General features: G+C 34.4%; 1 protein-coding gene across 2 annotated transcripts in view; it reads left to right on the forward strand.

The window, feature by feature from the left end:
• PDE10A (phosphodiesterase 10A) overlaps nt 1-13,043 on the forward strand; it is a 161,500-nt gene that overhangs the window by 118,421 nt on the left and 30,036 nt on the right. For both annotated transcript variants that reach the window (XM_085219878.1, XM_085219877.1), the window contains exons 6-11: nt 2,414-2,554; nt 4,652-4,807; nt 6,157-6,207; nt 7,472-7,530; nt 9,284-9,335; nt 11,871-12,013. In XM_085219878.1, the coding sequence (XP_085076004.1) occupies nt 2,414-2,554; nt 4,652-4,807; nt 6,157-6,207; nt 7,472-7,530; nt 9,284-9,335; nt 11,871-12,013 (602 nt within the window). The remainder of the gene's footprint in view (nt 1-2,413; nt 2,555-4,651; nt 4,808-6,156; nt 6,208-7,471; nt 7,531-9,283; nt 9,336-11,870; nt 12,014-13,043) is intronic.

Below are 13,043 nucleotides of genomic sequence, written 5' to 3' on the forward strand. Positions count from 1 at the left end.
TTGGGAAACATGGGATTAGGGAAAGAGCGTTAAGGGCCATGATGTTGTGTCTAATTGATTATATACTAGTTTTGTTACATTTCTGAAAGCCACGTTTGCTGTATTTTACTTGCAATTGAGAACACTGTTAATATCCTTCATGAACAGGTTACAGTATATGCTGTTATACATTGTTTGTAGACTGGAAGACTTAATATGTTAGCATTTAAAATAGAGATGATAATGTATTGCATACACCAGAAATGCCCATGAAATATAAAAGGATACTGAACACATTTGTCTGTGTTCAGTAGTTGAACTTTCTTTCTAATTGTCATTTGTTTTGGATTTTTTTGTGTTTTGCCTGTTTGTTTTAAGAATCTTGTGCACTATCTAATATATAATCATTTTATAAAATACTACCGTCATAAAACTAATTGAAGTTGGTTCTGATTGAAGAAGACAGAAAACAGCCTCAGAAACAAGTTAAAATTCCAAGTGATATCAAGTTTATGGCTAGTAACAGTATAATTATCCTTTTTTTAAGGTCTATAACTAAAAATATATTTAATTTCCATCAGAAGATTGTCTTCAACTGAAACTAATGAAATTTAATTTTTAGAAACTACTACAGAGATCACAAACGATGACTAGAGTTTCTTGCACTAGAAAAAGTCACTTTTTATACACTGCAGCATCAGTCAAAAACAAGAACAGATTTTTGTTTATGAAGACTTTAAATGAATTAAGAGATTAAACTAGAAGGAAAAGAATCATTTTGAAGATTTTTGAACCCAATTGGAACAATTTGTGACATCACAGAATGAAAGGAAGTACCCTGTGTGCTCTGCATTTCAGACATTGAATGGAAAACTTCTGGTGTTAGCGTCCTCTTCCAGTGCCCTCTTGTCTAACTACATTTAAAGACAGGAGAGAAGTCCATCACCATAATTAGCAGCCTTGTAGAACTCATTAGATACTTGGAAGATGGAAGAGGTTTTATCTCTGACACTTTACAGGTGTTTGTTTGTTTGTTTTGTTTTGTTTTGTTTTTCCTGTAAGAGGCAGAATTGGAATTACTTCTGCAAAACTCTTTTAATCAGCATATATGAAATGGTCTCCATATGAAATGGTCTCTTTCCTATGGGAGGATGCATGTTCAAAACATTACTTCTTAGTAGTAGCAACAGCGGGATTTGCCAGCCAGAATGGTATTTACATGAGGACTGTTAAAAGCCACTCTTTAATGAAGCTATGAGTGGAAATAGATTGTAAGAATAAGCTTGAATTTTGGCTTCAGTATAAACAGAAAAGTTCAAGATTTCCTACCTTAATGGAAACCATCAAAATAGAGCATTTTCAATCATGTTCAGTAGAGCTACTCAATGAAAAAAAAAAATCTTTCTTTTTAACTACATGAGAAGTATGAAATAAAAGTATGCTAAAACTTCAGAGCTAAAATACTATGTGTGGCAGCTTTATTTTCTATTGTTAAAGTAATTTAATTTCCATTTGTATTGCATTAGTAGCAAATGAAGAAGTGGATGGAAAACACTTAGCCTATTCTTGTGGAAGAAAACACCCCTTTGGAAAATTTAGATTCAAGCCCTACTGCTGTAACACTCTGTAACCTTTGCCATGTCTCTTATTCCTCATGTGCCTAAGCATCTTTGTTTAAAGGATTCTGTTATACTCAAAAGGATGTGACAATGATAACTGCTTTAAACCTTCAAGAGTGTCTGCTACACTGCAGTACTACAGGCCAAATTAACTGGTAGTTGTGAAGAGTTAGGCATAGAAAAATGAAACAGAAGATGGAACTTTTTACCTGCAAAATGAAGTCTTTCTCCCGATTTCATTGGATTCACTGGAGGTGTTTTTTTTTTGTTTTGTTTTGTTTTGTTTTTTGTTTTTGTTTTTTGTTTTTTGTTTTGTTTTTTTTTTTTGTGAGTGGTTTTGTGACTTTAATAACAGCTGTCACTAACAGACTGCTTAGTTTTGTGATAATTTTAAAATTATATGTACTTTCTGAACATTTTCTATTGAAATAAATAATAGTCTATATCCTAGAAAGAAACCTTATATAAGGAAATATTTTTCTGTGACTCCATGTAGGACATTCAATGCAAACACAATTCAACACTAATATAAATGATGACTGACTTTGGCAGAAGAGTTTTTCACTATCTGAATGGTAAATTTAGAGTGGGATTTCCGAAGAATATGAAAAAATTATGTGGAGCTTATCCAAGTACTTTCCATTGTCAAAAGCACAAAAACTGTTTTCCTCTGTTATCTACTTTATTAAATCCTATCATGTTACGTATCATACATACATACACACACACACACGCACACACACACACATATGTATACACTCAGTAAATGTAGCCATACTCTCTAATTGCATTTTTTTCTTTTTCCTTGTAACTAGAGTCTGTGTGTATTTACGCCACCAGGAGCTAAAGAAGGACAACCACGGCTCATTCCTGCAGGGCCCATTGCACATGGCACTACAGTATCTGCTTATGTAGCCAGATCCAGAAAAACGTTGTTAGTAGAAGATATTCTGGGGGTAAAAAGTTTCCTCTTTTTAATGAGAAGAATGTAACTTATTCTTAGAATGAGTATTTTGATGCTGAGGTGTATTGAGCTGAATGTATAATGATATAATTTACATCTGTCTTGCTACCAAGAAAATAAGTTTAAGTTTGGATTAGTTTGATCTAGTAAATTCAGAACATCCAATTCATTTCTGAAGTATTTTTTTGTGTGTGTGTTGTAACATATTTTTGTTGTCAATTAATGGAAGTAATGGTATCATAGTCACTTAGAAAGATAAATAAACACATCAGTCAAAACACGTCCTCCTGGTCTTGAAATACTCTGTTGTGCCAGTCCCAAACAAATAGACTTCCACATAGTCAATCAAAGTCTGATTTAATTATAGCACTTCACTCATACTGACAAGAATGTCAATCAGAATTCTGATTGTTAGACAGGATTTTGATCTCTACTTACATTAATGTAAAGCCAGAATGTTTACATTATCAGTAGAGTTACATTAAAGGCACATTAATGTAACTGATAGCAAAATTCCTGCTTTTTTTTTAAAAAAAAAAAAAAAAAAAAGGATTCAGGTGTTCCTCATGAGATATTGTGATGATTTCTGGCAATCTGTATGTCTGTCCTTTTCCATGTTTTGAAAAGCTTAGTTCCCTAGCCTACAATTGCACCAAACAAGCAGTTAATTTATACTGCATGAGAGAACACTTTAAACAGAAACAAACACACAAAAAAGCAGAAGCTGCTTTCTCTGTAGTAGCAATTGGTACTTACCTGGACTATGAAGTGTTTACATGCTGCTAGGTTTTTTCATTCTTTAAGATATGGGGCCAAAGATGTTACAGGTAATTTCCAATTAATGTAATAATGGGCTTGTCTGTGAAGGTTGAATATTTTGATTTTGCATCCCTGATAAAATTCAGGGGAGTTATTAAGGATGAGTTTTGAACTTTTTGCTGGTTTACAGTCAGATTATTAACAGAAATCCAGACTTTTTTTTTTTTTTTTTTGTTTTGGATGAGCGTGGCAATTATGTAACATGTTGTGCCAATAGGAAAAGGTTAACTCGCTTTCACTGTGAAGTTCCAAGTTATGAACCTCTGCCAAGGCTATACATTATTTGCCTTCCTGTGAATTTTGGACTCACACAAACTCATCAGACCTCTTTTGTGGAAGACATATAGGTGCTTCCCAGTCTTCTTTGCCTTTGAGGTTGTGTGAGGCTGTTATTTGTTCATAGTCATTCAAATCAATTGTCATTTTGATAATTATGGTAGAGCTTACTTGTTTTGAGAAATGAGGGGTCCCCAGCCACAGTGTTATTGGGTTGAGGAAGTGGGAGTTTTTCTACACAGAATTTGCAGTGAATATCTGGTAGGAAACACATGTGAAAGAACTGGTGTGGAATCAAATGTGTCTAGCGTACTTCAGGCTGGTTAGATACTGCCTCACTGACAATAACATCCAGGTAGTTTCTCTTTGTGAATTTTCCCACCTCAGCTCATAAAGTTATGATGCTTTGGGTATTTCCCACTTCAAGCAAAAGTTATTCATTTGGGCCTTTTATAGCAGCTAGTAGGCTATTTTTAACATTTATTCTTACAAATTTTGCAGAGACTTATTCAGGATGCATAAACAAGGGAAGGAGAAGGACTACTGTCATGCATAATTTTTTAAGAAAAATGTGTTTTTCATCATGAGTCAATTGAGGATTATAGCTTTATTTGTTTTGTTTTTTTTCTTAATCTAGACTGGGATTAGCAATGAAGTGCTGGTTTTCCTACCTGTCAGATTATAGAAAATATATTATGAAAGTAAACCTGAAGCTGAACCTAACACCACAACTAATTCTGAATTTGCATCAATGTATTTATTTGTGTATACAAGTTACTGCTGAGAAGATTAGATTTTTTTGTCGAATTTCATTAGTATGTGTCTTAAACCCGAATTTCAATTATGCTGAGAGTTAGAATTTTTAGTGAATTTTATCAGTAATCATATTTTCAAGCAGATTTGATCAGTCAAGAAGAGGAGAAAAATACCAATGTATATTTCATATGAATGTTACAATGTTTATGTTTTATCAGATTATGTTTACATTTTCTAGGATGAGCGATTTCCCAAAGGTACTGGACTTGAATCAGGGACTCGTATCCAATCTGTTCTTTGTTTACCAATTGTCACTGCAATTGGTGATCTGATTGGTATCCTGGAGCTTTATCGTCACTGGGGCAAAGAAGCCTTCCATCTTAGTCACCAAGAGGTGAGACCTCCACTTTCATAATTTACTTTGAAATTCTCTGGGGTTAGCTGAACTGAAGAGTAATTATTCCTACAGAAAAAATAGATATTAAAATTAGTCCTCCCAACGTAAAAAAAAAAAAAAAAAAGATTAGTAGTATTTGTCAATTGTGTATTCTCTAACATAAGTTATTATGCTTGTATGTTAGCCTGGCAGTCACTACGTGTGGCTTCAGCCTCGGTGTCTCAGATGGTGTTTTTTCTCTAGTAGATAGAGGTCATGGTACAGTACTTGATTAATATGGTGCTGCTGGTGTGCCTATACACACAGCTAAGGAAAGACATTCACACAAAACCAGCTTCGTAGGCCTCATCCTTCTGCTGCTAACACACTGTGTATTTATTTTTTGATGTTCTTCTATTACATTAATCAATCTACAATTTATATAGTTTCAGACTATATATTTTATTGTTTATACTGAATACCTTCTTTAACTGAAGTTCATTAATATTTTGGTTGTAAAAGACTGACTACTAAACAAAAGCATTTTATTTGTAAGTTAAAAAATATTTAAAGGTCACTTTTGAGTATTCTAAATCATTCTTTTGTTTTCAGGTTTCAGAAAGCCTTTGAATACTGTTAGTGGTTTTTACCATGTGTTCTATTTAAAAAAAAAAATAGTACATGAGAGAGGGAATGCAGCGGCAGAGCTCTTGTACTTGTGTCCTTCGTGTTCCTGTAAAGCTTGTATGTTTCAAGGACAGGAGATCATGTATAGTAGCACAGCTTAGTTAACTGCAGTTTACATGATGTTTTCTTGAAATGTTGCCTGGAAACTGTCATATTTAAAACTACTCGTCCTGCACTGAGAGGTTGAGTCTTGTTCTGTCACCAAAAAGGTAGTGAAAGAGACTGTGCCTGTTTAAAGCTGGAAATAATTCTGGCTGAAGAGACACAGCTCCAGGAAGACGTTAAGGGATATTTTCTTTCTGTAGCAGATATCTTTAAAAAGAAGAGAAAAAAAAAAAAAAAAAAAGGACAATGTAATTTTTAAAGTCCTCAACTTGTGAGATGTTTGTTTTTGTGTTATGTCTCTAATCTGATGGGTTCTTAATATAATACCATTTCTAAAGCATCGATAAGCATCTTTGTGACACAAAAGAGGAGAAATGTTCTATTGAGGCTGAATGCACCTTACTGATACTGAAACACTTGTGAGAATACTGATACTTTCATGAACTAACAGTATTCCAACAAATTGTTTCTGTCTTTCTTTGTCTAATTCACTTACCAGCTGGATAGGGAAAATTATCAGGTAACTTATATGACGTTATCAAGATTTTTTCAGAATGCCTTCTCTTCTGCTTCAGGTTGCAACAGCAAATCTTGCATGGGCTTCAGTAGCAATACATCAAGTACAAGTAAGTTTGGGTTGTTTTTCGTTTTTTTTTCATTGTGTAATCCTTCTTTCGGAGCTTGATTGGTTGGACCATAGAATGTGTTCAAATTTAAGTGGAATCATTAGAGAATCATTGATTTAAGCTCCTTTCTAGATCCTGGAAAAAGTATGCTAACTTTTTCAGTGTTCATTGAGCTCACTCTCTTCCCTAGCAACCATGGATCATGTGACTTAATGAAAAGTATTTCTATTATTCCTTTTATTTTTAATGAAAAGAAACATTACCGAAGTAGGTAAGTAGTTATTAAATCAGAAATGGAAAAAAAATGTTTTTGTTTCTTTTTTTTCTTGTAATAAGGTAACTGCTAGGCCACCTGATTGCTTTCCTCCTCCGTACTAATCAGGTTTAAATTATTTGGTATTTCTGGCTAAAGCTGTTTTAAGACATCTTTGCTGGCTGCTTCATGGACCTACTCCCACTAAGGATGCTTCATGCTGTTCTTATTTGGGTGTTTAATGAAGCTCCATGCTGGTAGCTGCTATTCAGCTTTACTAATAGATTTTGTTCTTTCAGCTAATCAGGATGGTAACCCCAAAACTAAACCTATCCCATCAGCTCACAGAAGATGCTGAAATAGGTCCTTCTGTCAACTTACAGGAGTTTGTTGCTTTTTTTTTTTTTAAGATGTCTTTTATGCATCTTGCAAAAAAATTGTGCAAAGTTTCTTGCATTTCTTTATAGATTAATATTTGCAACTGCAGTGCTGGAAATCCTTGACATTGTTTAGAATGATCATTCACCTGCAACATTCAGAAATAATATGCTGGCCTTGTTTATTGTTCACTAATAGAATTCTAATTGAATGCTGTTTTAACTGTACATCACTTTATAATAGTGTTTTACTCTTCAATGAAGAATCTTTAACACATAAGAAAACAAAACATGGAAATCTTAATTAAACCTTGTCCAATGGTCAATTTCATTCCTCTCCTTTCTGTTCTCCCAGGCAAAAGCAGAAGGCTTATTCTGCCCAACTTCTTGCCTGGGAAGAACATGGGAGTTCTGATCTGATGCTAACTAGGCTAGTTAACATTTAGATAGCTATGATTGAAGCCCAGCACACAAATCCAGCTTTTAATTTTATACAGTGCTGGAATATATTTAAAAACTTTGAGCTATAATTTTTAATACAAATTAAGTGAATAGACCACAAAACTTCAGTTTCCGTTTAACTTTGATTTCAGTGACCTTTTGGAACAAATGATAATGTGATCTGTTTTTCCAGGTGTGCAGAGGTCTTGCCAAGCAGACTGAACTGAATGACTTCTTGCTTGATGTATCGAAGTAAGTATGGAGTCACAGAATCACAGAATATCCTGAGGTGGGAGGGATCACAAGGATCATTGAGTCCAAATCTTGACTCTATACAGGACCACCCAAAATTCAGACCCTGTGTCTGAGAGCACTGTCCAAACACTTCTTGAACTCTGTGGCAGCTTGGGGCCATGACCACTGTCTTGGCAAGGCTTTTCCAAAGTATGATATCCCCTATGATCTCAACAGCCTGTTTTGATGTCCCTTCGGAGCAGGGGCAGGAATGAATTTTATGTGGGTGATAGTCAGATATAGCTGTTAAACTTTTCTGTTCTAATTGCAGGAGAATATGTAAGATACAATTATGATGTATAAAATATATTTGGTCATGTGGTCATCTGCATGGATGGAGGTTCTATTTTTCTAACTGTGTGTAGTATATGTTGTTTTTTTTTTTTTTTTAATCTCATCACAATAAATGCAGAGATTAGGCTGAAAGCACTGTAGAGGTATGAAAGTTTAGGTTTAGATTTATGAAGTCAATATAATGTTCTAGGTAATCTGCTTGTCCTTCATCCTTTTGTCTTTGTTGCTACTGTAAGCATTTTTTAACAGTAGAGATAGCTGTAAAAATGGACATTGAGGAATAATGCTGTAACACACAGGTGCTTTAGCTCTCAATGAACAGTTCTCGAGTTGATGGGATTAGCAATTGCTCTAGCAAGCAAATAATCAACTTGCTTTTAAAAATGATCTGTACCCATTCCTACATGAAAAGAAGATTTCTATTCAGTGAGAAAATTTATAACATGCAATATTACTGGGACATCTCCTGTAACATTTTAGAAAAGGCAAGTGCATTTTCGTGACCCTGAAAGCGTGAGACTTTTTATGTTTGTACCTTTTTATTCAGTAGACACAAAGAGAAGGGAGCTGTATATATATGTTCAGAGCCATTCCGGGGAACATTGTAATCCAAGGGTTATTAAGACTTGGTATGTGAAAGATTTAGAATTATTTTACTAAGAAGTTTGACCTTTATCATTCAATGTTCTTGACTGTCCTTGGACACTTACCTCTTCGCTGTGAAACAGAGAATTGAGATAATGTTCGTTTTTTTTAATCTCTATTTTAAGTCATAATATCAGTTATCTGCCAAGTACATGCTGCATCTGGACCAGAAAATAAGAGAATACTCATTGAGAATTTAATAAGTTTTTTCTTTTTAAATACTATTACAAGACGGGCAATATGACATGAATTTAGCTACAATGCACAGTATTCAGTAGTTCTCACTACATAATTCTCTATGCATAAATCTAATGAAATATTTTGAAAACCTGTCAATAATGTTTATCTGCAGTCAGAAATGGAAAAAAAATGTGGTGGTTTTTATTATTTATTTGTTTTTGTCTTCTGGATTTTTCTTTTTGCTTCACTTTTTAAAATGTTAAGTGTGTAAAAGATGGCAAAGTATTTTGGTGCATTCTTGGCACTGCTCAGCAGGGACCTGTTGAGTCCAAGGCAGGCAATGCTTGGTAGCTTTTCTTTTTTTTTTTTTGTAGTGGTCTGTCACTGTAGAATAATGGCTTATAGGAACAGAGCTAGGACCATTTCTGAATCTTCTTCTGCAGAAGAAAGCCAGTCAATGATTTTTAGTGCAGTTGTTCTTCCTGTCTGTTTGGGCTAAACTGTTCAGTGGCTGTGAAACAAGAGCTGGCAACAGTCATTTGAGAAGTGTTTGACTAACTGCAAATATTTATTGACTTTTCTTTCTCTACAGAACGTATTTTGATAATATAGTTGCAATAGATTCTCTACTTGAACATATAATGGTAAGTTTTCTTTTTCACTTCTAATTTTGTTAATCGTTGTTATTAAAGTTCTTTATTCTCCTTTCCTTGAAGTAAGACATGACACATCATTGAAGTGTCAGAGCTGTTTATATCAGACACGTAATGCAAACAGAATTAACATCTCTCTATAGAAGAGGAAAAGAAGGATCAGCTTGATTTTGGCTGTTGCAACAACTTCATTTCACAACTCTCATAAGTAATCACATAACTGTCTCTGACCTGTGCATTTTCTACTGTGTGTTGAAGGTTTTAAAAGTGTAACAAAAAGACTTCTGTTTTTGTTTCAGCTTGTTGTTCCTTTTTCCTAAATTCAATTTTCTACATAGTGCAAAACACTTATGAATAAATTGTTGTCTATAGGAGGTCTAGAGTTCAAATGTTACTTCTACAGTATTTGTTCTATCTATTGAGTGAGCTGTTGAAAACATGACATCCACTTAGCTTTGCAAAAGCATCTGCACCCATAGCCAGAGTAACAGTCAGTCAATATTTTATAAAAACATAGGGAAAAAAAACAAACTTAAAAGAATAAGTCAAGTCTATTGAAATAGTTAATATTCTTTATTTAATCAGTGAATTATAGTAAAGTTAAGAAACAGAATATAATTTTTTGAATCATTTTCACATTCTGAATTATTTCCTGAATGGTATCTACGAATATCTGTGGATTGATTGCCTGTAGCACGTTTTAAGTGTTTACTGTATGAATTGTGCTTCTTAGTATTAGTCACGTTCATTAAATAATGCAGTTCTTTTCCCTGATTGTAAATCTTAAGTGTCCCTGGTATTATTACTTCAATCTGCATAGTCAAATATACTCACCAACATTACTCCATTGCATACCTTGATCTCCAGAGTGATACTCTTGGCTAGAATATTCAAAGACCACAAACTAAGAATGCAAACATTGTAAAAGTGGTTTTATTTAGAAACCTGAATTAGTTATGGAAAATACTCTGCAGTGTTTGCCTTATTCTTGTTAATACATAGTCAAGACTTCTGCACATTCTGAACATTGATTCCAATTCAAATGAACCGTTTAAAAATAGCTTAACATTTAAGGGAACTGGTGTAATATAGTATATGGCATTGAGAACAAATACTGACATTCTTCCCAACTCTATGATGGTGGAAAACACACTGGCAGCTAAATATGCTTACTCTTTCCTCATCTTTTCCAACACTTGACTGCATCCTGATTCTACATTTTTAACTTGCATACAGGCTCCATTCTGATCTTCTTTTGTAATCTGTAGCAGTTGGCTGTTTCTTGGGCCAATTAATTGAATTGCATTTGCACATTTATTGCCATTTTTGGGAGAAATGCAATTATATTATTATGTAGCATCTTCTATAACTCAGAATGAGGGAAGAACGACCGTAGATTTCACCTCACTACTTCGCCCTTCAGAGACTGCACTAAAAATTAGATTTGCTCATGTAATAATAAAGAAAGCAGTACAAGGATTTTAGGATTCTTATCATTTTCATTTACATTAAAATTCCACAGTGAGGTTAATGCTATAAAGACATTCTTGAAAATAGAGGCAAGGAGGAAAGCAGAAGTTCAAGTTACCTTTTTCTCAAGTGGACCTTTCTCTTTTTTTTCGCCTGAGTACATGTTCACTCCTCTGTTTTGAGCAAAGGAACAAAAGATTTGAGTGGTCAAGACCTTTACTTTTCTTACTCCTCTCAGCAAACAGTATTTCTCAAAAGTTACTTATTAGCTTGCAGTCTCCCTGACCTTCTCTGTGGTACTTGAGTGGATGATGCCTTGTGGGTGTTACTTAGCTGAAGGGGGACCTGCTAGGTCTCAGCTTTCGTGCAAGGACTGCCACTAGCATCAGGAGATGGCAGCTATTTCCTGTGCTGTTTCACATGGCAATCCATCATGACACTTCTAATTTTCCTGTGTTTGTTTATTTTTATGTCCCACATCAAGTTTCTTTAGGAACACACACTAGCTTCTCTGTTATGTCCTTCTTCATTGGATATTTGATACCAATATGTTTGCACTGAAGACAAAGAAAAAAAGTCAGAACTATTTTTGAGTATTTGCTATAACCTATCTATTTAAAATTCATAGAATCGTAGAATTGTTCAGGTTTGAAAAGACCTTAAAGATCATCAAGTCCTTAAAGATCACCAAGTCTAACCACAACCTAACCATACTACCCTAAATTATGTAAAGGTGAAAATTTTCTAAAAATAGGGAGAATGGCACCATTCTGAAAAGCATGTGTTGAAATGGAAATGCAGCTAAATAAGAAGGCCTTTTCTCTTTTAGCAGACATTCAAGCCTCTAAAGAATCCCCTGCGTTTTAAAATAAGAAGAACACTATAATTAACAGAAAGTACTGAAGAAAAACTACTACATTTGCCATTTGAATTTTGTGCCATTTAAAATATTGCTGTGAAGTTGGATGGTGCTTAAAACAGATTTATTTATCAGATAAGTGACTGAAGTTAAGTTAACCCATGACCATTAACTTTAGTTTTATCTTTTGTCTGTAGATATATGCAAAAAACCTGGTGAATGCAGATAGATGTGCACTCTTCCAGGTTGACCACAAAAATAAGGAGCTGTATTCAGATCTTTTTGATATTGGAGAAGAAAATGATGGGAAACCTGTTTTTAAGAAGACCAAAGAAATAAGGTGAGAGTAGCTAGCAGAAGAATGCAGTTTCCTTGTAACTAGGGCTTTGCAGGCATTTTATTATCCAGTCGCTGTGCCTATCTGCAGGTACCCTGACAATACTTGTCATACTGTGATATCATTCCCACCAGGACCCGCCTCCAGAAGGTAGTACTTCTGGGAATGACATTGCAGTGCCATCGAAACAACGTCTCTGAAGCTATAACGTCACTCCTGGAAATGCCGTCTTCCGGAGGCGGTCCTTTTGGAAATCATGTTGGGAAAAAAACAGAGGTGTTCTGAGGTAGGTAAAGGTGCAGGTAAAGGTGCACCTAATCCATAGATCTACCAGTATGGGATGACTTTTCCCAAGAGAGTTCCTGTGAGGAATTGAAATTCGTGCTGTTCAAGCACATCCAAAGCAAGAAAACACAATTTGTACTTCTCATGGATGGAATAGGCATAGAATCTAGTATGAACTGATCATTGGTTTTGAAGATTTTAGGTTCAGTGTTTTATTTTTAATTTTTCTGAAATGAATGTAGAGTATTTTAAAACTTTTAAGGAACTGTGATTCTGAAGTATGTTTGAAATGGTGAAATTGATGTATATTTCTGTTTCCCACAAGTGTTAGGTTTTTACATCTATGCAAATTTTCAATGGAGGAGGCAAAATGACAAAATAAATGAAATATTTTTTATTTTTTAAAAGTGACAATTCTTTAATAGATATTCCTTGAAATGTTTAGAAAGACACAGGTTTTAACCCTGTGTCTTTTTAACAAAGTGTGACTAAATATCCTGCACCAAAATTTTATTAGAATACTCAACAGTGAATTTTTTCAGATTTTCTAAAATTCCATCTTTTACTTTTAAAATTCTGGGCCAATGTGGGATGTGATTCATATCATCACTTGAACCTCTTTTGACAAACTTGCACCCACTATTAAATTGTATGACTGCAAATGGAAGCACTCAAAATTCGTGCAGTTTATATACTGACAGGCAAGGAGGTGGAGTACACTAGAGAAGGTGGCCTACTTTAATGTGCA

This window comes from Meleagris gallopavo, chromosome 2 (genome assembly GCF_905368555.1).
Source record: "Meleagris gallopavo chromosome 2, MGAL_WU_HG_1.1, whole genome shotgun sequence".
In the NCBI taxonomy this organism is placed as follows: Eukaryota; Metazoa; Chordata; class Aves; order Galliformes; family Phasianidae; genus Meleagris; species Meleagris gallopavo.